This window comes from Lissotriton vulgaris, chromosome 4_1, assembly GCF_964263255.1.
Source record: "Lissotriton vulgaris chromosome 4_1, aLisVul1.2, whole genome shotgun sequence".
NCBI classification, from domain to species: domain Eukaryota; kingdom Metazoa; phylum Chordata; class Amphibia; order Caudata; family Salamandridae; genus Lissotriton; species Lissotriton vulgaris.
Window position 1 is genome coordinate 604472851 of NC_141691.1, and position 26086 is coordinate 604498936.

General features: G+C 42.5%; 1 protein-coding gene across 4 annotated transcripts in view; it reads right to left on the reverse strand.

The window, feature by feature from the left end:
• ELMO1 (engulfment and cell motility 1) overlaps window positions 1–26086 on the reverse strand; it is a 1507126-nt gene that overhangs the window by 39453 nt on the left and 1441587 nt on the right. For all 4 annotated transcript variants that reach the window (XM_086964835.1, XM_086964834.1, XM_086964836.1 and 1 more), the window contains one exon: window positions 4137–4244. In XM_086964835.1, coding sequence (XP_086820961.1) covers window positions 4137–4244 — 108 coding nt within the window. The remainder of the gene's footprint in view (window positions 1–4136; window positions 4245–26086) is intronic.

Consider the following 26086-nt stretch of genomic DNA (forward strand, 5'->3'; position numbering starts at 1 on the left):
GCATGCCTCAATGCCAGGATAGGCCGAGCCATTGTATTGTTTGTTTTGGTGCCATTTTGAAATCCATGGGGTCTAGTGGACCTTATGCCTTCTGCGAGGCAGTTTTGGAGTAAATAACCCTGTCCCCCGCCTGGGGGGTGGAGGGGATAAAGCATATTCAACCGCAGGGTGTGGGAAAGCAATTACCCCCAAAAAGAAATACTGCATAAATGCAGTGTCTAGTGGGCTTTCTTCACACAGAAAGTTTGTTGGTGCATTTATTTGGGGTTGGGGCATGGTCATGCCCATGGTGGGCAGCCCCAACTCCCTATATATATATATATATACTTTTTAATTCCCTGGTGCCTACTAGGCTTTCTGCCCCCGCCCACAAGGAGTAGATTGGGGGTTATCACCCCCATGGGTGTAGACAGACTGTCTGACTTTTGTTTTGGGTGATTTTTCTAGTATCTAGTGGCCTTTCTGCCACCAGGGGGCACAAGACTGTGGATAATCACCCCATCCACGTCCAGCGGGCAGAAAGTCTGTCGCCATATTTATTTGGGATGTGGCCATTGCCATCATCATGGTGGACAAGCCCGAGCCCTATTTTTTTAATAAAATATTTTTCCTGGTCTCTGGTTGGCTTTCTGCCCCCCAGGGGAGAAGATTGAGGCTAATCACCTACACCCACCTTGTGGAGGGGGGGAGACAGACTGTCTGGCTTTTCTTTGGGTGGAGGCACCGCCATGCCCATCTCTATATTTTTATGCAAAGAAAAAATCCCTTGTGTATATTGTGGTTTCACGCCCCCCCAAGGGGGTAGACTAGGGGTAATCACCCCATATGTCCCCAACGGAAGCAGAAATGCTGTCATCACATTGATTTAAGTGGGTGCATGGCCATGCTCATGCTCATGGTGGACAACCCCTCTCCTCGTTTCTAGTTGGGCTTTCTGCCCCTAAAGGGGGGTGAAGATTGGAAGTAATGGCCCCTATTCACTTACTGAAGGAGGCAGAAAGACTGCCTGCCTTTTTGTTTGGGTGGGGGCATTACCATGCCCATGGTGGGCAGCTCCAGCCCTATATTTTTGTTCCCTGGTGTCTAGTGGGCTTTCTGACCCCCGGGGTGGAGGCGGAGGGCAAATCTGGTGTATACCCTCCTCTGCCGTCCACGGGTGGAGAAAGAAATATTGACCAGTGGTGCAGGAGCACAAGTTCTTGCATGAGGGGCCACCCCCCCTCCTTGTCCCTGGGACCAAAAGAGTTGATCCCAGCTTGGGAATCGCTCTTCTGTGGTGATTTCCAAGAAGGGATCCACAGGGCAGAGATAGCATGAAACTCCCATTTCCAACGATACCACTAACAAAGCAATCAATGCTCGGGGCTGAGATATGCTACTGAGTACTGACACAGTGAAAGTAAAAAAAAAAAAATTGGTTTGTTTTACTTTCACTATACTGTAACAACATACTGATCGTCATTACAGTAAACAAAAACACCATCCAGGCTGCTCAGGAAGCTCTTTCTGAGCAGGCCAAGGGAAAAATAAAATAATGCAATCACCAGAGAGGACTTTATATACCTCCCCATTGTCAGCCATTGTCAGACACCTGCACTTAAGAGGTTAAGTAATTGTAGGAAAGATAGTCTCTCTCTGAATGTTTCACACGTTCTGAGCAACAGCATTTTTTTCAAAAGGGACTTCTATTAAACTGATTCCAATATCTTTTGGCAACAAATACCCAACTGCTTTATGGTGTGTTTAATTTTGAACTATAGATCATAATTTTGTTTTTCACCTTTACAAACATCATATCTCTTTTACGTGAATGAGCACCACACCACAAATGTAAGGGGTTTGTGGGAAGGGTTAAAGTGTGACCGTGTATTATGAGAAATACATTACTCCCAGGGTTACATTCAATTGATATTGCAAGTCAAGGAGTAGTTCTATTACAATACAGAGGGTTCATTCGTTATAATGTCCAGCAGGAAGTACTTTATCCAATATAGCATGATTGCAGTGTGTTTAGATAGGACTCAGAAGCCAATAGGTATGATTTTTGTCAAATCAGTATTGATATGTATTATCATTTATTCTTTATTTCGGATAAATATAGATGTACTACTTTCGATTTTTCTTATTAATAATGGAAAGTTGTTCTGGAGGAGTATAGTTCTGCTTTTTTCTAACTGGGGCATCCAGGTCAGTTTTGAATCCAAGGTAATACCCAAATAATTAAAATCATGCACAAACTCGATTGTCTGATTATCAGCAGTTAAGTTTTTCCTGAAGGTTTTGTGTGGGTTAATTGACATATATTTTGTTTTACTGGGGTTTATTTCTAACCCCTTGGCTTTACAGTATTCCCCAAACGAGTTTAAGTTTTGTAACCCTTTCGGTGTTTGGAAAATTAAAATCGTATCATCAGCAGATATGCATTATCAGCATATCAATACCACATTTAATATGTACAAGAAGAATGCTGCGCTGCTGCCTCCTCATATTTGTTTCTCTTGAAATTTTTAAGAACACTGCCAACAACAGTGAATGTATTTGGCACATGTAGCAGGAGTAATGGGGAGAGAAAGATGGCTAAGGGTGCCTGAGCACTCCTCTTGAATAGGTAGGTAGTTTGCAACAAATGAGCAGTCCTGATCTACAGTTTCCAGTGAATATAGTATTGCATCCTGGTGTATTACTGCCTGGTTACCTGAAGGACTTGGGACATAAGTCAATGTAGCAGGAAGCAAGCATGACATTTCAGTATGAGAAAGCATTATTAAATCTCTTTGGTGGGAGAAGGAACCCCACTATGATTCATTATAGAATGAGCTGCCTAGAAAGGTCAGGATGTTCTTAAGCCATATTTTATTGGTTCACTTAGCAGCTAACAAAATCCTGGCAAATGCCTCAAAGCGTTTAGAATTTGTTGAAAAACGTGAATTTGGAAAAAAGATGGGTAAGGGATGTTTTACCCCACCCAGATGATAAAGTATAAGTCCATGAGAGAAGACACATCCTTGCTATTCGTGAAGATATCCATTTTCTGTCTGCTCCAGCAATGGGATAATAAGTCCACTCCCAAATTGTGCAATTTCTTTTTCAAGCGAAGCATACATCATTCATGGCCTTACTACTAGAGTCCCTTGCAAAAAGGACGGTCAACAAGGCGATTGTGCGGTCTAGTCCTCATTTTCTATAGACACTGTAACTTTCAGTGGTTAGAGAGAAATCTCAAATAAGTAATTATCATTTACTACTGGTATCTTAGAGTCTTAGATACTATTGCACTGTTCAGTCGTGCGGAAGCCTCATGGTTGGCTCTTTCCTCTCTTGGGTAGCAAAATCAGGCAGTCAAAGTCTGATCAGACAGTGCATTACATGACATATGTTCAGACAGAGCTATAGCTTAGAAAATATGTACACTATGGAACAGTAACATTGATTAGAAACAAAGATAACCACAAGGTACTAACACTTTCAGGGCCGAGAAAGGACCACAAATACCAATGTAGCACCATCACCCCTAAGAACACTGAAACTGTAAGTACTGTATCAAAAGGGCACTGTTTCTAAACCAGATTCTCAGAGCAATACCCCAGGGGCACTGAACTGTGCTTGGGGTTACAGAAATGATTTCTAGCTTACAACCGTGTCTCTAAGAGTTCCCTACAAATTCATAGCTTGTTAGTAAATCACCACTAAGTTCAGAATTCATACACTTATAAACATATTCTTCAAGACACCGGTTTTGTGTTTCATCTACACATTGCCATGAGGTCACCCCTTCCTCTTACATAGTCGTGCTTACAGCCATATTTGCTTTGCTCATCAAAATACAGATTCTTCTGACGTATCCTTGAATTATACAGCTCACAAATGGAATCCTTAGCATTCATCACTGCTGGATAGGCCTAGCGTACATATAACCCGACCACCTAAATTGCTGCAAGTATTTATTGTCACTCAATTCTTTAGTCTTGGTTAGTATCGCTTTTGGGTCAATTATCACTTTCTCACAAAGGAGGAGGCACAGAAGAACATTTTAAAAATTGGTATGGCTTTTTAAAATTGTTAAACCTTTGTTGGATGTAAAAGTCAGTGAAGGAGAAAGTACTTTGATAATATCAACGAAAACAGCAACAACTTACGTTTATCTTGCAAAGAATCATGTGGTACTTCTCCCTGGGGACTCTCCTCCAAGTCTCCATAATGCAAGACCTTGTGATTGGGCGATAGTCGACAATACCAAACTTTATCTGATGAGAACACAAAAAAACGATAAATTAAGCAGTACCAAACACCAAAGATATTGCACATTTACAATAAGCATTTTACGAAAAAAATAGGAAAATATAATCAAAATAATGACATTTCATAAACATTTTGAAAACTGATGCTCACTGCAAAAAGGTTCTGCCATGCTTCAAGAAGTAAAAATTAAAAATGGATACAGGTGAAAAATACCACATCGTCATACACGGCTGCTCTCTTTTTAAATTTGTCGGACAACTGATCTCTGCTTTTTGGGTATAAGATCCCTGGGGTTCACCTGTTCTCGGCCATGCAATTAAAATAATTTATATTTGGCTTCTCGCTGCTGGAAATGGATTTCAGAAAATTCACAGTGGTTTTGCACTTCAAGCAGTTGCTGATAAATTGTAAAGAGAAAAAGTATTCTGGGAAGTTACAATCTTACTCCTGGTGAAGCTGTAATGAGAGTTTGCACATGTAACACCAAAGTTAGCAATAGGAGCTAAGAAATTGAAATAACTAATTTCTACAGCAGGCCTGAATACTAATCAGGGTTATCAAAATATGTTTTTCAAAAACACACATTCACACATTGTAAAATATACACACAGTGGCTACAACTAGGTACGGTAGATATGGTTAGTTTATAGGGATTGGATTTTTTTAGATTGCTAGTAAGGTTTGGCCCGTTGGATCGATCTGCACAGAATTGGGCTATCAAATTGGCCCGTCCGCATAAGGTTCTCTATACATTGTTTTGTTCAGAATGGTCAAAGGGACAGAACCGCTAGTGGGTATGCAAATATGTCCTGCAAGAATATTTGCTCTCTTCTGCACGGATTTAACTAAAACCAACATGAATGTGTAACTTCACTCAGAATAGGTATTATTTCTGGTTTGATGGAACTATTTCCAGGAGTGTTCGGGATATTTGTGTTTACAAAAATGTACAGTTTATCTGTTTATAGCTGAAGATGTTGCTCCCTTTGCTATATTCTACGGCGGCCTATGAAATATAAAAAATGGTGCGTTGTCATTGTAGAAGTGTTTTGAAGATTTACATTTTTGCATATCAATAACAATGTGTAATATGATTTTTCATGCAGAGTTTTACATCTACAGACTGATAGAGTGTAACGCCTTTTAAACACATTTCCCATGATATGTAGACGTGGATCTAATAATGTGTTTTAGTTCTGTCACATTTCTGTGCAGACGCCATCTTAAAAAAGATGGAAGCCATTTCTGCCACTCACTTCTGCTTAAGTGCACATCCTCTCCCCACAGGTTCAGCAGCACACAGTCAAGCAAGGTCATATTAATTTATTTTAATGGTGTATTATTTTGCTTACTGTGAACTTTCTATTGTGCAGATGCAAAATTGCTACTTGTAACTACGTCTTCCATTCTTCACTGCACCTATTCACTCTAAAAAGCCTTATTGTCAATGTTTCATATTTGTTCGAACATCTCTGGATGACATTAGAATAAAGGGTGCTAAATAATTATTTTAAAAATGGGTTAGTGCTTAGGTGTTAAGGCAATATGACATTTATATTGTATGCGCTCTGGTTTTCCAAAGAGAAATGATACATTTACTCTACCATGATGAAACTGCAGAACTGTTGATTTAATATGCAAGAATTGTGTATGAAAACACATTGATTTTTGGAGTGAGCATGAAGACTTTCCTGTTCTACTAGGGATGCTGCCAAATTTTCTAATGACTTTAGAATATTTTTCAGACGTTGGCATTCTCTCTAGATCTAGGCATCTGAGAGCCTCCGTTGCATTTAAGCTGCGCCACTCATTTTGAATTTTTATAATAAAATCCTTTAACTTTTCACTGATCTAGAACCATGTTATTTAGTACAATGGATTACCTAATGAATTGTTTTAATCTGCTGATTTTGATGTTGAGGAAGGTGCCTTAACACATGGACACTTTGTCGTATGAAATTGAGGTTTAACACCACCTTCGATCCAGTAAATGTGGGAGTTTTGGTTCAGGTAAAATGTTTGGGGTATCTACATTTTGGGGTACCATTTTGCTCCCACATTAATGAACACTGTTGTATAAAATATGTCCTTTGGTCCATTGGGAGGAGATGAAGAGTGGCCACACTATAACTCCACAGAGAGTGAAGTAATGCACAAAGGGGTGGAAAACACCCTTTCGAGCCCAAGATAAAAGTCATATTTTGCAGTTTGTAAAAAAAGAAGGAATGAAGTATTTATAAGCCTGACATAAACCCAAGGGCACCGTGGGCCTGAAAAAAAAAAGGGAAAGATAACAGGCATACAAGGGGAGACTATTTTCTAACTATAAAGATGCTTTCAATGCTTTCTGGAACACATTATGGTTAGAGATAATGTAAAGGAAGTGGGTTTCCAGCTTTAGGCACCAACACAGAGAACAATATATCTCTCACATGAACATGTCTAAAATGTGGGAATAACACTATACTATGGGAAGCTGAATTAAAGGAATACGTCAGGAGATATCACATGGGTGCTGGTACCATACAAGCCCTGATGAACCCGGCGCATGCATCTGAACAACATTTTGTGTCCTACAGGTATCCAGTGCAATTTACACTAGACATCTGCTACATAATCAAATTTATCGGTCCACAGACAAGCTGCAATCTTTCAAGCAGCTTGCTAGAGAGATCAAAATGGCATAGCCCAGTCTGGTTAGAAGATAGAAGGCCACCACAGCTGACCTTAACACCTGAGGAATGGTGGAACATTTTGAAGACTTTTTTGAAGAAAAAGTTTCCATATGAAAGGGGAGTGTGTGGGCTGGGCAAAATGTACGCTGAGCACAGCCAAATGCCATGCCGTACATAGAGTACCGTTCTGAAAAGGAGTAGTTGGCAAAGTGTAGACCAGTACCCAAAAGCCTAGTTTTTTGCCCTGTATGGGGCATATTTAAGGGCCACACATTGTGCACTGATTTAGGCAAAGCACCATTTGCTCCGGTGGCATTGTGAACATGGAATGGTCTCACCCTATGCCGAGCGCTTGATGGGTATGTGTGTATGCAGATTCCTGGAAGCAGGAACAGTGGACCCAGTGTGAGGTCAAACGTTGCGCTTGCACTTCGAGTCTGAGGATACTTTGAACAGAGAACAGCATACATCGTAACCAAACCATAACAGAAAACACATTGAAAGAAACTGGTCGAGAACGTTTTTTGTGCACCTAGCTAAACAACTGGAGTCCTAAATAAAGTAATGAAATTCTCGTTTAAAAAGTTGTATAAACAAGACCATTATTATTCATAAGCTACACATGATCATAGATGACATACCAAATGGCATTATCGATGACGTCACATACTACATCGACAGTGCTGATGATAGCAACAAGCATGGGACCATGGACAGAGGGGTAGGGATACGCCAGCATGTGTCAAAACTTTAACATTTCCAAAACTACCTTGTTTACATCCTGCCTTGTAAGAAGGATGAGTGTCTCATGTTGAGTGACGTCATTATCAATGGTCATGATTTTGGGCCGCCGGTGGAGAGGGCCACAGAGCAAGCGCCTCTTGCTCACTCACATCATCTTTGTAGAAAGCCTGGTACTCATAACCATGTTTGGAAGCCTGGGATGATTTTTAACACGAAGCTCATTATCTTAACATGCTGCCCATTGGTGAAAAACTGCTAATAGTGTTGTTAATGGAGCTCTGGCTAATTAGATGCTGGACTCTAGAAATGTTGTTTGTCGGAGTCTGGAAGACCGTGGAAAACAACAAAAGGAGACAACTACGCCAGTCCGCGTATTCACCTGGCAGAAAGTTTAATCCCTGCTTCGCAGCCATCTGGCTCAAACATGTTCAGGAAATGATTATTTTCAAAGGAGGCTACATAAACTGGATAAGCTCATCGGAATTAACCATCTGTTCTAATTTGTACGTTTCCTCACTCTAAATGACTGTACCTGGTGCTAGAGCCTGTGGAGTAACATCTGCCCAACAAATTCGTGAGCCATGCAGACCACTGCTCACTTAATGTATTGGAATGAAGAGGAAATGTGTTTTAAAACATGAGTTTACCAACAAGCTGGCCTCCTGAGGGCTCTGAAGGCTTCTCAAGCGGGTTGAATGTTTTTCTCTTGAGACTGCGGACATACTGTTTCTATTCTACACAGTGCCTACAACTGCGATAGTGAATGTCTGGCTACTGGGATTTTTTAGAAGAAGGACCTCGGTCACTCCTGAATTGGCTCACCGGATTCTTCCTCGAATCCGAAGCATATGGGGTTGTGTGGTGCAACCTTGACTCTTGGAAGCTTTGCAGCGGGGCTACCGTTCTTCGATGACTCCATTCATACTAGTTAATCTGTAATAAACTATGTAACCACGTTTCGTTGGTACTGCAGGGCGAGAGCAGGACCAGCAACATCTTTGTTGTGGACTGAGAAATAAGTACATATCTGTGACATCACCATGGTGGTCACTCAGTTGTCGATCTGAGGTTCGGTTTGGACTATAGTATCGCCGAGTGTTTCTGGAACAAATATCTGTTTAGTTTCTACACACCTACACTACTCATCATTATCCTTCGACCTGCTCTGCAGAACAATGCTGGTCCCAGACTTGCACTTTCTGGGAGAGGAACGTAAAGACAGTGGCAGTGTGGGAAGTAATCAAAGATTCCAGTCGCAGGTCGGCTGGAGGCTTTCCATGTTTGAGTAAGGGATGTATATTGATGTGGCTGATCCATTCTACCTGAGAAAATAACAGTTGTGTATTTATCCGTTCCCTTTTCACGTGGTTTATGTTTGGTATACCTAATCCTAAACCCATACACAAAGCCTAAACAGTAATTAATCGGCACCTTTAGGTGAAAGGGTTACGGCTTTAAGGTGAAACAGAACTAAAAAAGTGTAAACAACAATAATATAGAGTAAAAAGACAAAACATAATACCCAACTCTAAAAATACCGACTCGCAAACCACTCCCAAGTCCTGACCAAAATGACTTCCCGCGTATTCTTTGGCAAAGTTGAATAACTACTGAAAACAGTCCTGGTACAATTCCCTAGACAATGAAGAAACTTTTGGTGTTAACAACGCAAACTTAGAAAGAAACCTTGCTTCTGAGCAAGTTGATGAAGGGTTAGAATGATGACACACCACTTTTACACAACAAACTACCCTTATTTTCAAGAGTGATCACCCCCTTCCAAAGAAGAAAAGCGATTTGTGCCTTGAAAGATCTCTCTCTCCCTCGGTTCGCTGTGCTTTCTTTGTTCCTTTGAATTCTGCAGGTAAAGCCAAAAGGGCAGCAATATTATCAAGAAACTTGAATCGCTGCCTGTCACTCAACAACCTGCTCCCTTTTTAATGTTCTAAATAACAGCCCGGCTAGCTCCAGGCACAACGCGCCCTGTGATCTGACTTGTCGCGTCCTCTTTTAAGCACAGGCACAGTATCCCCGCAGACTTCTCTTATACTTGGAAGTTCAAGGCAATGGATGCCTAGCGCGCTACTTCTTCTGTGCGCTGCAACAAAAATCTTACTCTCTCAGCATGCAAGTTTTCTTGTATAATTTTCTATGTTCACATTGAGCCATCATTTGGAAAGAGCGAGATGGGATAAACAATGAAATAGCTTCAATCATTTGGGGGTCCATAAAAATGACATACCCCTCTCCTTCCAACCCGAAACCCCCCCCCGCTCCCACCGTACATAGAATGCCAGCCTCTTCCCTAGGAACAAGAATTTTTTGATCTTAAGAAAACCATCTTGCTTGCTACAGAACTCTGCACCAGGGAGAGCTGAATCCTCTGAATGCAGATTTCAGAAATGAAAATAACGAGAAAGATATTCATTGCAGCTTTCTGCCCGTTACACCAGGGCCCACAGAATAATAATTAACAGAAAATGGTGGTCTGAGAAAAGATGCGTCTTGCTGCTGGGAATTGAAACGCCGAGGCCTGAGGCAAGGAAAAGGAACAGCCTGGGCTGAGGGAAAATATGTGTTTAAATAAGTCTCGCACTTGAGGGATTGTGCCTTAAGCTGTGAAGACTGCACCTCACAACTGGTAGAGAGCATGACAGCCAGCTTCAAACTGGAAAACAGTGCACACCTGCGTATGAAAAGGCATGGCTCATGCTGGAACATGCAACACCTTTAGGAAGCGAACTTGATTCGGGCTGGGGTCTATGCTGCCTAGCCTTGGTACACCAGTATGCAACATCACCTCTTGCCACAACCATGATGGGGAGGGCTTCCATGGTGGTGTAATCCTTCGAAGAGGTCTTGTTCCTACTACCACATGTATTATGATCTGGTGCTGTTAAAGTGGACGTTTGGATGTTAACAAGGTGGGCTGAGGAGATTATCACCCTAAGGCGTAAAGCTCAGAGGCTTTCGGTCAAGAGGCTTAGCTTTCCTTATATGAAGTTCTTAATCTTACAGAATTGGAATTTGGAATGTAGTGCATGGAAGACGACCACAAGGTTGGCAATTTAGCAGAGCCACTTTTAAGGAAGGATAATGTTTATCATTATTTTACTCTGGGTGGAGGTTCTTGAGGTTGGATAAAGTGCGGTCTTGGATCCACCGAAGAAACAATTCATAGGACAGAGTGTTTACAGAAGGACATGTAACAAAAGGTTGGTAACAGGTAATCATACATGTGGTTCAAATTCTGGATAGAAGGCTGGCAACCCTATGGAGTAGGAGATTGCTTAACAGAGCCCAGGATAATGCTTCTCTTCAGCAAGCAAGCTTCCTCAAGCTAGGTTTGGAGATGACTGCTACAAGGGAAGGGAGTGGCTACTCTATCCTTTCTGCATTTTTAGCAGCGAAGGTCAGTAGGGGACACTGAGAACCTGATTTATATTTTGGCAGATGGGTTACTCCTTCACAAGGGTGGCGGATATCCCATCGGCCGAAATATAAATCTCAAAGGATATTATGGGATTTATATTTTGGTGGAGGGGATATCGATACCATGTCATGTGCAAGGACGAAATGAGGTCTGAAAATGTTTAAGCTAACTGTGCAATATGCAGGTAAGGCAAAGCTCAGACCTGTAGAATCATTTCAATTTGCTACTAAATAATACAATGATAATAATGACCCAAACTGAAAGTTAGGGCACATAAGGAGGCTAAGTGGCAATAAAATATTGGTGACCACCCAAACATGTTTAGGCCTTTTAGCATCTAGAAAATAAGGGCACAACCCGCACCTAATTTTCCTGTGTTTCATGCTGTCAGTTGCCCAGGTTTCTCTGTTTCATATCCCTTCTCTGACCAGCACATTTAGCCGGCACTTCTGGCCATCCATTCTATTACATCCCCTTACAGTTCACCAGCTCATCCTTTCACTCCTCATTTTATACATCTAATTCTCTGACAAGAGTCACTCAAGACGAAGAGGTTTTAGAATAACACATGGTAAAACTCCATTATGGCAGGGCCACTTAAAAGCAAGTGCTCCAGAGCCTAAAGGCTTCCGTAAGAATAACATCTATTATTGATGGATATCTGAGTTCTCTCATTGACTAACATGCCATCAATATTCTGCTGTGGTTGTTTTCACATCACAGATGAGCAACAAATCCCAACTATTCATGAACTTAAGTGGAAGAAAGACTAATGTAAGTTCTTCCTGTTGACTGTGGAACCATTCTAAAACATATACAAAAATGTTATTGCATATGTAATACACCAGGATTGCCCAGCCTCCACTTGGTGTGGGTGGCACATGGGCCAAAAGACAAAGTGAACTGTCTGCTACCTTGCCCCAGTAGCAGCACAAAGCAAAGAGTAGATTTTTCACAACAACCATTGGACTTACTAAGTGTAGACCATATTAGGAGCCTAGGTGAGCTACACAGAGGTCTGCTTCTTTGTAGTCTCCCGATGCTGCCTTTGGGAGTCTTCAATTGTCCCTCTGAGCAGCTCCTATGTGCCATTTTGGGCAGTCCAGATTGATTATCCTATTGTAACCCCAGGGGGTACTCCATGTCATCTTTCCAAAGGAGGCTTCCACGTTCCCTTCAGAAATCTCCTGGTGTGATGCATGCTCCTGTAGATGTTCTTTCCTGCAGGTGTCCATGTGCCTGATCAGAATGGCTCAGTAAGCACCTGTCAAGGAGTTTGCGTATTTCAACCATGTAGCTCCTGTATGTTGCAACAATTGATGCACTCCCTTCGCTTTCAATGGTCCACCTACTCTACACAGACTTCCATTCTTGGGTTTTCATGTGCTTTACAGCCAAGAGCCTTCTGTTGCCAGGTCTTCAAGTGGTTCCTGAATAATAATAATCCCTAATTGTAAAGTGCAAACATGTCATCAGTTAAGGTTTCAAGGTGTTGGGGGCCGTTGGGAAGATTAAGTGAGTGCTATTGCACAGAGTCACATGATGCTGAACACAGCCTCCACCGTCGCCAGGATCGAACCATGATCCCTGCGCTCCGGAGTCAGCTGCTCTGGCCACTGCACCACACCTCTCCACTTTAGTAACAAAAACACGTAATTAAACATCAAAAACCTCTAAGGATAAGCTACAATTGTTCCACAAAACCCAAGAGAGCTTACACGGCCTAGTTTACACCTCTGAGTTTTATGCAGTTGTTTCACAATCAACACTTGGGTTGAACACAAGGCAAATGGCATGTTGGAAACAAGCATACACTAGCAGCTTCCCCCTCGAGTCTCAGAATTGTTGCTGTGGCCTGTGGAAGGGCGATGATCGAGCTAAAGGTCTGGGGCAACTTTAGAACTACTGGTAGCTTAGGTAGTCTCAGGTGCTACGATAAGGACATGTATTTGGTACAATGTGTAAGTAGGTGTAAGGGCTCTAACTACATAGCTGTTGACATTCAGGAAATTGCCTTGGCAAGAACATGCATGGTAGGGGTACACCTGGCAGGAAGAGGTTAGTAAAATGATTTGTCAAAAATTGGTCACAGCTCAAGCACAGAGATTGTTATTTCTGGTGGGTGGTCCTTAGGAAAATCTAAATATAATCAATTTTCAATGTGTTAAGAGCAGCCCATGTCAATAATGTACATTAACCTTTAAGTAGGAATGAAAATTCAAGGGTCAGGCGAAGCCAAAGAACATACAAAGTTAGATTCTGATAAATTGAATAGGGTCTGTCCTCTGCTTGTAAACACATGGAAGTGGCAAGGACCGACTGAGGCCAATCAAAAGAGGAAGCACAGTCAGTGATGCTAAAAGCTGAATATAAAGCAAATATGGACAACGAATCAGGCACTGAAGAAGAGGAACAACTGTGATGTAATGAACTCTACCAACAATGGTGTTTAAAACTAAGAAAAAAAGATTTGGCAAATATTAATACAAAGTCCCAGACAACGATGCAAAGATGGTAGAATTTAAGGGAAAGCCATAGGCATATGGACTGCAGGGAAAGGAAGTTCTACACAATGAATAATATATCCTTGTGTAGAAGGTTTTTTTTATTAATTTGAAAAATGCACTGCAACTGTAAACTTGAACAGGCTGACCTGACCGTCTGTGGACACCCGGCAAAGTAGAGCTAACTGACATGCTCCTGGAAATCTAGGAAAGGACATATCTAGGACGTATGCTGGGGCCTCGGCCTCGGGGTTTTCACTGCTTCGTGGCTTTCCCCATTACCTTTGAGGAAGGACACTTTTTGACTGCAAAGGTTCTCATCTTCCAGACTCCCCCGATTAGGGTGTTTTGCCGTGCTGTAGCACAGCACCAGCTTTGCTCCTTTAGAATTTCTAAATGAATTACTTCTAAATGTCCAAGCCAAGGACTTTTAACTCACTCTGATGCCCTTTAGCACACGTTCTACGTTCTCGAATACGTAACAATTAATACAAATAAATAGGACATACTCAGTGCTTCATTTTTGTAGATGGTGGGAAACAACACTCATATTTGAGAAGAGGGAATGACTTTCATCATGAGCCCTTGACCGAGAGCAAAAGAGAAAAGGCAGAAAAGGTACACCGAAGAAGGGAGAAGAAGGGAGAACAGCGGCATAGCGAAAAATCAGGGATATAAAATTTCTCGCAACAGTGAAATCAAGACACGGTGAATGTATGGTGGTGGATGTGAGGTATGAGGTGGAATCAAGCCTGGTCAGCAGAGGCGGGCAAACCAGAAATTTAAAAAGGAGAGTCGCAAAGCCAAACGACGAGCTAAGCCATCAAAATGTTTGGCATGCACATCGTATGACAAATGTCAGATAAAATATAAGGTCTCTTCAACATTCAAAAGTTCATCCCTTTAACCTGAGAGGGATGACGCGTTTCTCTTCAGTATTTAAAATTATATTACTGCATTGAGGGCCTTTCATAATAAGGGCTAATTTCTAAAAATGAACGTAGAAACATTCATGCACCACTCCCACCCTGGCAAAGACACAACTACTAACCATCACACTCCAACAAAGTGTGACAATTTGGACTATCTTAGGCATCCAAAGCTATAAGAATGGCCTGGGTGGAAGGTAATATTAATTTTTAAAGTATATTGAATTAATAATAACCTGTTGTTGAGGTCATCTCTAAATTTGCCAGACAGTGCTACATTGTGGCAGATTTTCACAAGCATCAGTGTTGATAACCAAGTGCCGGTGTTGAGCACTGGAAAATGCTGGCTCAAATTAAGCACTGGTTCATAACACGTCAGTGAACACAAATCCGAATTAGAAAAAGAATGGGCCCTCACAGATCCCAGAGTTACTGGTCTTTACGGACGTGAAGTGAAGTGCAGAGTTTGGCTGCAGCCAGACTCTAACAAAGAGCCCCTACTTCGCTTTATTATTATTATTATTATTATTATTATTATTATTATTAAGAGGGCGGATGGTTGGCCAGTGGTTCAGTGCAGACAGGCTGATTGGGAAGGCTCTAATGAGATCTGTAAGAGTACCTTGGGAGGGATATAATGTTGCTTGAAAAATCTCTAACATCCTTTTCCGAGCACTTTCACACCATTCCACAACATTCAACCAAATCAATCAGTATTTATACAGCACTGCTAATCCCTGATAGGGTATCTAGGTGCTTGCAGGTACCAGAAGGCTCATTCTAACTGTCGGGTCTTGAGGGCTCTTCCGAATTTCGGAAGCAAGGTGATGGTCCGGAGCTCCAAGGTGCGAAAGTTCCAGGTCTTTGCTGTGATGTAAGAGAAAGATCATCCTCCACATCTGCTTCGGTAGATGCTGGGAGAATGGACAAGTGATAGGGAAGTGAAGCGTAATCTTCTCGATGGTTGGTGGAAGTTCGGGCGGTAGTCAATGTAGGCAGGTCCTTGGATGTGTACAGCCTTGTGTGCATGTGTCAGCAGCTTGAATTGGCATCTCTTCTGTATGGAGAGCCTGTGGAGTTTCCTGAGGCCGGGTGTGATGTGAGTTCGTCGGGGGAGGTCAAGGACGAGCTTGGCTGCAGCGTTCTATATGGGTTGAAGTCTCTCTAGGAGGTGTGCTGTGATTTCTACGTAGAGAGCTATGCCATAGTCCAGTAGGCTGGTAAGGAGGGCCAGTGTCACAGTGCGTCTCGTGTGGGGAAGCCACTTCAAGATCTTCCATAGTTTGTGCAAAGTGAGGAAGCAGGCGGAGGAGACGTCGCTGATCTGTGATTTCATGGTTAGTTTGTTATCAATGATCATTCAGAGGTTTCCGGCAAGGTCGGCTTGTATGGGTGTGGGTCCTATGCCTGAGGGCGACCAGGAGTTGTTACAGGAGTTGCTTTTGTTGCAGAACATCAGTACTTCCATCTTGTCCATGTTCAGCTTCAGGCAGTTTTTATTCATTCAGTCGGTGCAGCTTGTCATCAACCTATTTGAAGCCCCACTTCCCCTCCCCGCCAGGCAGATGCCAAATTCAGGCTCGGAACGTTTTCAGCTTGAGGTTACTTAAAAGTGCTCGAGCTGGCCTAGAAAAAATGCATCTTTGGCTGGAGCCAGGCTCAAGCCTTCAGTGACTCAACCACTGGCGCTAGGTATTCAGCAGCACCCTGGAGTCTCGACAGGGGTTCTAAAATTTGGGCCCTTGCACTTTTTTTTATCTCAAACTATACATTGGTTACATGTCCGCTTCAATCATCCGTCAAAAAGAGCAGACTTGGTGAGACGTCGAGGAGCTGCTCAGTCTGCAAGAAGCAATCCCTCGTCAGGCTGGTCTCTGCAGGCCGTGCCAGGAGCACCGCAGCTCACCCAGCAGCTCACCCAGCAAACATGAACGTAGCAAACCATTTCTACGCAAAACGAGTTACTTCTCTTACATCTTGCACTCAAAGCTAAAATAAATTGCCGCGCTTGGGCAGGCAACCATGACCTCCCATGATTCACTGTTTGTTTGAAGAACATTCACCATGTATTCTCTTCATGGCTGTTTACTCAGCCTGACTGTGAACGTCCTTTTCAAGTGCTGCTTCACCAGTTTCTGAATTAAGCAAACAATCTGGATTTTTATACCAAAATACTTTTTTTATACCCATTCTCTATGTAGTCTTTCATAGAGATTATCAGGCCACTGTAAATGTTTCTGACATTGCCTGTACAAACGTGATCTGCTGATAACTACCAGTTGTGAACCTTTACAACAATATTATCTTTCTTGTCTGTTCTGAAACAATTCAGCAAAGCCTTTGATTTTTTTTAGGAAAACTGAATTTTTAAGAATCAGGCAGAGGACTCATAGTGTTGCTGACAGAATTTCAAAGTAGATTATTCAGGAATCTCGTTCTGCACAAAGGTCAGCTGAGAGAGGAAGGTGCTAACAGAGAAGCACATGATACATGGCTCAAGGCTTCTGATTTGGACATTGATGATAAGGGAATACATATCCAAATAAAGAACTGCCAAGCAGACCTGTGCCGTGTGGGACATCTTCAGCCAGTCATGGCTTTATGGCCAATAGCACTCTCCGTGCTGGGATATTTGAGCCAATACTTGCAATGTTAGAAACAATACCACAAGTCTCAGAATGGAATGTAAAGATATATATATTTATATGTACATATATATTTATCTCAGTGTGTATATATTTATATGTACATATATATTTATCTCATGTACACATATATATTTATGTGTACATATATATGTATCTCAGCATGCCATATAAAGATATATATATATATGTGTGTGTGTGTGTGTGTATATATATATATATATATATATATATATATATATATATATATATATATATATATATATATATATATATATATTTATATGTACACACACATATATATCTTTACATTGCATGCTGAGACTTGTGGTATTATTTTTAACATTGTAAGTATTGGCTCAAATATCCTTAATATATTTAATTTAGGGCACAAGTAATAGTTACTTGAGATAGATATAACTGTTGAATTTCAGTGGTCCTGTTTGTTTAAAACGGTATGTTTTAAATAACATTTTCACCTAACTAACATCTTTTAACCTTTCATTTTTTTGGTGAATTTCTAAGTTTTTCTTTTAATGCAAATTAAGATAATATTACTATACCTAACTATAAAGTCACTTTAACCTTTGTTCTGATCAATGAATTTCTAGAGGTTTAAAAAAAATATATAAAGTAATACTTTGTTACCATAAATAATGCCAACCCCATGCTGCGCACAGCCTTTGGCCAAGCGCAGCGTGAAGTTTGCTGCATGGGCTGGCTTGCGGTCCGGCCCTGTGTCCAGCCCCCTGCAGGTCGTCAACCCTCAAGCCGGGCAGCCAACTCCTGCTGCGCCCAGCCTTTGGCTGACATTGAGGTGAGTCACTGGCTCCTGCGGGACAAACACATGATTGCAGAAACTAACTCAAAAAATATTTTCTTTGATTTGGGCCCAGGGGGAGGAATCCCACTGGGGGGACCCTCTCACGTGGTCCAGAGGGTCAGGGGACCACCTACCCTTCCCCCTTATACTTATTTTTTTCTGTTTTCAGGACACAGGGAGCAAATCACTGTGTCCTGAAATGCCACAGCCGCAACATTTCTTTTCATATTGCGGCCAGCCGACAGAAGTGCAAGCTCCCGTGGGTGCCCTCACTCCTGCAGGAGATGACCGTCCGGTGGCGAGATTTATTTAATGAGGAGGGGAGCATGAATCCCCACTTCCCGAGCCTCTTTAGGCCCCGGGAACCCCATCCCCGAGGGGAGAATCATTTGACCCTAGGAGAACTTACCTTATTTTTCTAAAGCATTCCTAGCTGGAGCTCCATGCCTCTTGTGGTTGTTTTTATGACTGCATTTTGTGGACTGAAAAATGTTAAAAAAAAAGACTCAGACATGTTTATGTTTTTTTAATACAATTGTCTGAATTAATGAAATATACTTTTCATTGTTGTTAAGGGTGACTTATTTGATAAGGATGATAGGTCTTCTTTATACATGTTTATACGCTCCTGCCTGATAAAGCCAACAGGCCCACTTCTTATATTTTGGTGTTTTGACCCTTTTACAAAGTCAACCTGTGGGGTATAGGTGTAGGGCCTAGCTGCGGCAGGCCAGGGTCTGTGCCCAACTGCTCATTGCGCAGGGCAGAAGGTCGTGCACTGTGGGAGGTAGGGTGCTCCCAAATCCATGCCACACATCGCCAAAGTTGAGACTGGCGAAATAGCTAACGGTGTCCCTAGGCTGTACCTAAAACGTGTCTCCCTGAGCTACAACAGAAGATCAGCTAACATGTGCAGGACCCCAGTGTCCAGAAACTCAACCATCAGAGGAGGAGTTTGGAGAACAGGATGGCCCAGTGAACCCAAGATAGCAATTGCTGCCTGTCCCTGTCCTAACTTTGCTTCCAGAATGTAAGCTGTACCATGGCCCACCTAGATTCTACTTGCCACAAATTCTTAACTGGGGGACCAGGAGACACAGAGCTGCAGCCCTCTTCCTCCTGAGCCAAGGGAGGCTTGGCCTTCTGCCCTTTGCCGAGAAAGGACTAGAATCTGAAGCCCAGTAGCTTTTGGTTTAAGTAAAGCCAGGGTCACAGTGTGACATCTATCTGGTCTCTGTTCTTCAAATAATGGCTGCTTCCCTAGCTTCAGCTGTTACTGCAGTGTTGCTGAACGTCTCATTTGTGTCTTATCTAGTCCCATACAAATGGAAATCAAGGGTTTAATTGATCTTCATTAAGAATTTGGACATTGATACCAAGTCCGACAACAGGCTAATTTTGCATTTTTTTTTACACTGCTAAAACTGAAGAGAACACCTAGAACTCTGTTCCACAAACCATCTCGAAGCCTGGGACATCTTGGACTTCGTAGGGTTCTGTCCTTGGATGGGAAACTGAAACCACAATAGCAATTGTGGTGAATGATCTGAGGTTTGGTTAGGGAAAAAAAGAGAGCCCACATGCCTTATATTATTATATTCACCTGCTGCATTTGATCACCCTTTTTTAACAACTGGCAGTAGTCAGCCTGGTAGTTTCAGGCTTGTGATTTTCATCCACCCTGTTGGGTAGCATGCAATTTCTAGCCTTTTCTCCCTTTCGGTCTAAACATTGTACACTTAATTGTGAGGTTCCTCCAAGTCTGCATCCTTTTTTTACATGTATATGAAGCTGATAGACACTATCATAAATCATTTGGAGTTCCAGCTGTCTCATACGGGGATGGGTCCCAGGTGACTGTGATTTGATAGCCATATGTCTGGTTCAGTTAATCTTGGTCCTGTTCATCATCCATCCAGACCTTGATGAGTGCTAACCTGCTGAAGCTAAATTCTAGCATGACCAAAATCTTAATTCTTGGACAGAACAGCTTGTGGAAAGCAGCTTACTGGCTGACCAGATTGGCGTCTACACATTCACCAGTACTGAAAATCAAAAGCCTGGACTTCTTTGTCAACCAGGACTTGACCTTGGATATCAGGAGAATGTAGTGGATTCCTTCTGTTTCCATCAAAAGAAACTAAATGTTTTTGTCTTTTGCATCATACGCCAAATACTTTTGTGGTAGGAGCTAATATTCTTCCTAGACTAGACTATGCAAATACCTACAGGGTAGGTCACACAGTACAACAAGTCTTCCTCCTCAAAGCTAAATCAAATACACTTGGACCTCATTTAAAATAAAAGCCCTTTTTTGCACTGTAGTCAGCATTTCTCTACTCTAGAAGGCCCGGCCTCCTGTAAAAATGCAGATTCTCCTGTTTAAGCACCTCAACAACACTAGGGGATAGGGAAATGGTGGTTCTCTCACCCACGCCCCCTGTTCTTAGAAAAGTTACTCCAGTGGAGGTTTCTAAACAGAATGCCAGGACTACTTCCTCCACATTTAACTGTCTTACACAGAAGATAGATGGACTTAATTGTAATGTTAGGTCTACGGGCAAACATTTAATAGAAATATGGGATCTTATTACAACTCCCTCTCCCAAGATATGCTTTTTTAATTGAAACCTTGCTAAACACCACAGCACTACTGTGCATTCCACTAGCCATACCAGAACACTATTCTTTGGATAACTAGATAGGGAGGAGCAACCTGGAGGGGTTGTGGCCATCGCTTTCCATGATTCCCTAAAAGTAGAGTTGGTAGATACTTAATTCACTGACTGGGTTGAGATGTGTATTTTTAAAATCTCACTCTCCACTATGGAATGTTTGAAGGGGGTTCTAATTTACCACCCAACTGGTGTTAGGTAAAAGTTCAGCCAGGGATTAATTGACTATATCACACCTCATATCCTAGCTGCCAATATGTCCTTACTGTTGGGAGACATTAATTACAATGGTGAGAACACTGAGGACCCAGGAGTGACCAACATCATATCTGATATGGAGACATTGGGGCTCAAACAAATAGTGATAGGCCCCACACATAAGGCAGGGCATACCATTGACCTTATTTTATCAATGCAATAAGTGAATCCCCCATTTCCAATTATGTGGTTGGATCACTAGATGATCAAATTTCATATTCCACATAATAATGCCTCAGCCAAATCCAGGAAAGAGGCTAGCAGACCACGATGCCCATGGAAGATGGTTGCTCCTGCTTCCTTCTCTGAGACATTTAGGACTATCACAATTGCATCTCAAATGGATATGAACACTTCTCAGGCCGCTTACCACAACTCTCTCTTGACTACGTTTGATCAAATTGCCCCTTTAAAAAATCTCCATCTACTTCTCCTAGAAGCCAAGCTCCCTGTTATACAGACAATTTGTGTTTAGAACAATAAAAATGCAAATGTCTCAGACGTAGATGGTGCTCTACTAAATCTCTTGCTGATAAAGTGGCATCTAGGGATTTGCTAAATAGTTACCACAATAAGATCAAAGCAGCCAGGAAATTGTACTTTACTTCTACAATTGAATAAGCTGGCAGTTCCATAAAGTTACTGTACGAGGCTCTAAACAGTTTGTAAAACAGTGTGCCTGCACTTTCACTATTCCAGACTCCCAAAAACTATGCGGTTCCTTAGCTGATTTCTTTGGTGAAAACATTATCATCTATAAGAACCTCTCAACCAGCCTAGAATTACCGGAGATGGAATCCAACTTTAGCCAGCCTCAACCAAATACTACCATTGTTTTGTATAAATGTGAGCCATGGTATCTTCAGTAGTTTTGATGGTGTTATCTAGCAGGGCTTCTCAGTTATTGTTGCGTGCCCTTTTTACCTGACAGGGGAGTCAGCAGAAAAAGATGTATTTGACATTGCCTAGTCAGTTTTAATTCACCACCATCTTACTTCACTCATCACCCAACTTTGGACACCCGCACATCTGACAGCAGCCAAATTAAAAAGATCTCCACCAAAGTGACACTTGAGGGGACCCGTAGGGCATTGCAACGCCGGTCCGATGAGGAGCACCCACCTGATGAAGCATGACATCCCCAGGGATGAGTGAGGGAAACAAGACTGCCCCACCCCACACCCCCCTGTTTTGTTTGCACCATTCCTTTAGGAACAGTGACCCCTCCGGTCTTGAATTGTGAACCTTTCTAGAAGTACAAACGATCTTAGACCCCTCACAATTGGGTTTCAGAGCGCTACACAGCATTGAGAATGCATTAGTGGTAGTCACAGATACCATCAGTCTATCATTAGATGCAGGAACACTAGTCATGTTGGAATTTGCTGGACTTATTTGCAGTTTTTGATATGGTCTCACACTCTATCTTAATCCGCAGACTACATGAGGCAGGAATATATGGCAGAGTGCTCCTCCATTGGCTTATGGTCTTCCTTGACAATCGAACCCAAAATATCTGTCTTAGCTCCATTAAATAAAGAAAGATGTCTACCAACAAAGGAGTCCCACAGCGTTTGTGCCTGAGCCCAAAACTATTTAACATCTATGTAGTGCCTCTAGCACAAGTTGTGAGATCATGTGGTTTCAAGATTATATCATATGCTGCCAAAACCCAGCTTCTCATTTCCTTCAGGCCTGATCCAGTAAACGTGAAAGCTCAGTTTGCGAGTTTCATGAGGGAAATCAATGATTGGATGACCAACAACTGTCTTCAATTAAATGGCGATAAAACGGTAATAGTGCTATCTGGCAAAGCACAGGAGCTTTGGTCTGCTGATTGGTGGCCTACAGAACTCGGTCCAGCCCCTTCCCCTAAACAAGTGGTGAAAAGCTTTGGAATAAAAATTGACCAGGTGCTATTTATGAAAGATCAAGTCAACACAACCTGTGGCATCTGCTTTGCTACAAGGTAGCTTTTAAAAAAAGGTTTTCCTTGGCTTCCTTCCACTTCCAGGAAAACCCTTGTCCAAGCAATGCTTACCAGTCACTTGTACTATGGGAATACACTGTTAAAATCAGCCAATGAGACCCTGCTGGCTAAACTGCAAGTTATGCAGAACACAGCTGCACGGCTAATTTGTAATCTTTCTGCTTGGTCTTCTTATGCCCCTATCCTATAAACCCTACATTGGCTTCTTATCAGGAAATGGGCAATCTTTAAGCTATGCTGCCTGATGCATAAGGCATATCAAGGCCCGTTCTGCCTATCTTCATTCTAGACTCCGCCAGTATCAGCCCAGCAGACTGTTAAGGTCCACAATTAAAGCCCTTCTGCAGATTCCTCTTCTAAGCACCTGCAGATCCTTTTTGTATTTGTACCTGCTCCAATTTGACAAAATTCAAAAAGTTGTTAAATCATGGATGTTCTTAAGTGCACTAGTTTCTGAACAGGCAAAGCACTGAAATACTGATTTACAAGTGATTCGCATGCTATTTAAGCATAAATAACATAGGTACACAGCAGAAACCTAGCCAGGAAGCAATGGAGCACTGTACAGTGGCCAATGTCCATGCATGCAATTCTATGCAGTTTTCAATAGGCAAAATGAGTGAGGAGTACTTGAGAGGTCCGCTAGTAGTGCTCTTTGAAGAGAGATAATTTTCTTTTTTTCTAAACTTCAGACTAATGGGAACATTTTTGATATTGATTGGGATTTTGTTTCAAGTCCTGGGGCCTTCAGAGGAGGCCTGTCTTTTCTTTCATTATTTCATCATCAGTCTGACGGTGTCTTGTCTCCTGGTATGATACTATCTCCAAGTGCGGTGAAGAGTGAAGCAGCATACTGTGGAGTGAGGCCCATTACAGTGTCATACTGTGCAACAGCGTAGAGTTCTATGACACTAGGGAGTGTCATAGAATAGAATAGCATCTAGTGGAGTGTTGTACAGTGGAGTGGAGTTGCATATAGTGGATTAGCGCATAGTGGATGGCGTAGAATGGAATAGCGTGGAGTCTAGTGATGAGAGTGGAGTTGCGTACAGTGGAATAAAGCAGAGTGGAGTATCATAGAGGGAACTAGTATAGAGTGGCGTGGCACAGAGTTGAGTGGTGCAGAGTGGAGTGACGGAGAGTGGCGTGGCACAGAGTTGAGTGGTGCAGAGTGGAGTGACGGAGAGTGGAGTGACGGAGAGTGGAGTGACGGAGAGTGGAGTGAGAGTGGAGTGACAGAGTGGAGTGACAGAGTGGAGTGACAGAGTGGAGTGACAGAGTGGAGTGACAGAGTGGAGTGACAGAGTGGAGTGACAGAGTGGAGTGACAGAGTGGAGTGACAGAGTGGAGTGACAGAGAGTGGAGTGGTAAAGAGTGCAGTGTTGTACAGTGGAGCGGCATACAGTGTAATACCATATCTGGAGTGGCACTAAGTTAAATAGCATAGAGTAGAGTGCAGTACAGTGGAATTTCATACAGTGTAACAGAGTAGAGAGGATTGCCGTACAGCGTTTGTGGTGTACAGTGCAATGGAGTACAGTGGAGTGTGTAAGAGTAGATTTGTGCACAGTGGAATAGTGTAGAGTGGTGTGGGGTAAGGTGGGTTTGCAGAGTGGAGTGGCGCACAGCAGAGTGTTCTAGAGTTGACTGATGTAGAATGAAGTGAGGTACTGTGCAGTGGCATACATTGGAATAGTAGAGTGGGGATACTGGAGTGGTATTTAGTGAAATAGCATCAAATGGAGTGGGGCAGAGCTGAGTGGTATAGAGTGGAGTGCATACACTGGAGTGGCATACAGTGGACTAGTGTATACTGGAGTGGGGTAGAGTGAAGTGTAGTGGCACAGTGTGGAATAGTGTACAGTGGAACGGCATACAGTAGAGTGCAGTACAGTAGAGGGGTGTATTGAAAAGTGAGGTACAGTGTAGTGGCATACAGTGTAGCAGTGTAGACTGGAGAGGCAGAGTGGAGTGGCATACAGTGTAGTGGGGTAGAATGGAGTGTTGTGAAATGGAGGGTGGTGGAGTGTTGTGGCGTACAGTGTAATAGAGTACTGTGGAGTGGCAAAGAGTGGAGTGTTCTAGAGTGAAGAAGTTGCTTTCCTTCGGAGACTTTATCTAGCCACAGATTCTTTACCTTAGAATTATCCATAGGCATCAGACTGGATGCAGACTTTTTTGTGAGCAGTACCCCTGCATGCTGGTAGGTGGGGACGTTCAGTGACATTGCTGGAAGTGACATTAGCGGAGCCTATATAGGTGTCAGCCAGGTACGCTGGCATCAGTTACTTTTGCGACTTTCCATGCCAGAAGCGAGGAGCTACTAAACACACTGACCACTGGTGTGGAAAACTATTGTCCTGAAAGGGCGAAAGCCCTGCCCTTGAAATCTATTCACAGAGCGGGAAGGATGTTTGAGTCGGTAAACAATATGCAGCTAGATAGAGTCTCTACCAGATAAGGTGTTACTACAGGTAAGTAACTTTTTCATCTAATAGAGAGTTCTAGCAGCAGATTCCTTATCTTAGAATAAATACCCAAGCAATACCTTCCTGGAGGTGTGTCTGCGTACTAATTTCACACGAGGAAGTCCTGCAGGACTAAAATGCCCATCCCTACAGAGTTAACTGTCCAGATAGTAGTGTTTTGTAAACAGGTGCATGGAAGCCCATGTTGCTGGCCAGCCGATGTCCAGGACTGGAGTTGCAACTTTAAATCTGGTGGAATGAGCACACAAAGCCTCAGGGAGCTGCTTCTTAGCAAATGTGCAGCAGATTTTAATACAGAGCACCATCCCTTGTGAGATGGTCCTCTTCAGTACAGCCCTTCCTTTCTTCACTCCAAAATACCACACGAAGAGTTGCTTGTCCGCCCTGAACTCTCTTGTACAGTCATGGTAGAATGACTAGATAGAAGAAAAATGGTCTTTATGGGTCCACACAGTGACATCGCTCCTCTTTTATGGAGGAATGAGGCAGAGCCTAAAAAGTAGGCATACTGATGGTTTGGTCTACATGAAATAAAGTGACCACTTTCGGAAAAAAGGAAACTCTCGTACGAAGCACCAGTTTGTCTGTGTAGATGCTAAGATAAGGAGGCATGGATGACAAAGCCTAAAGCTAAATGACCCTCCAGGCAGATGTTACTGCCACCAGGAAGGCCGTCTTGATG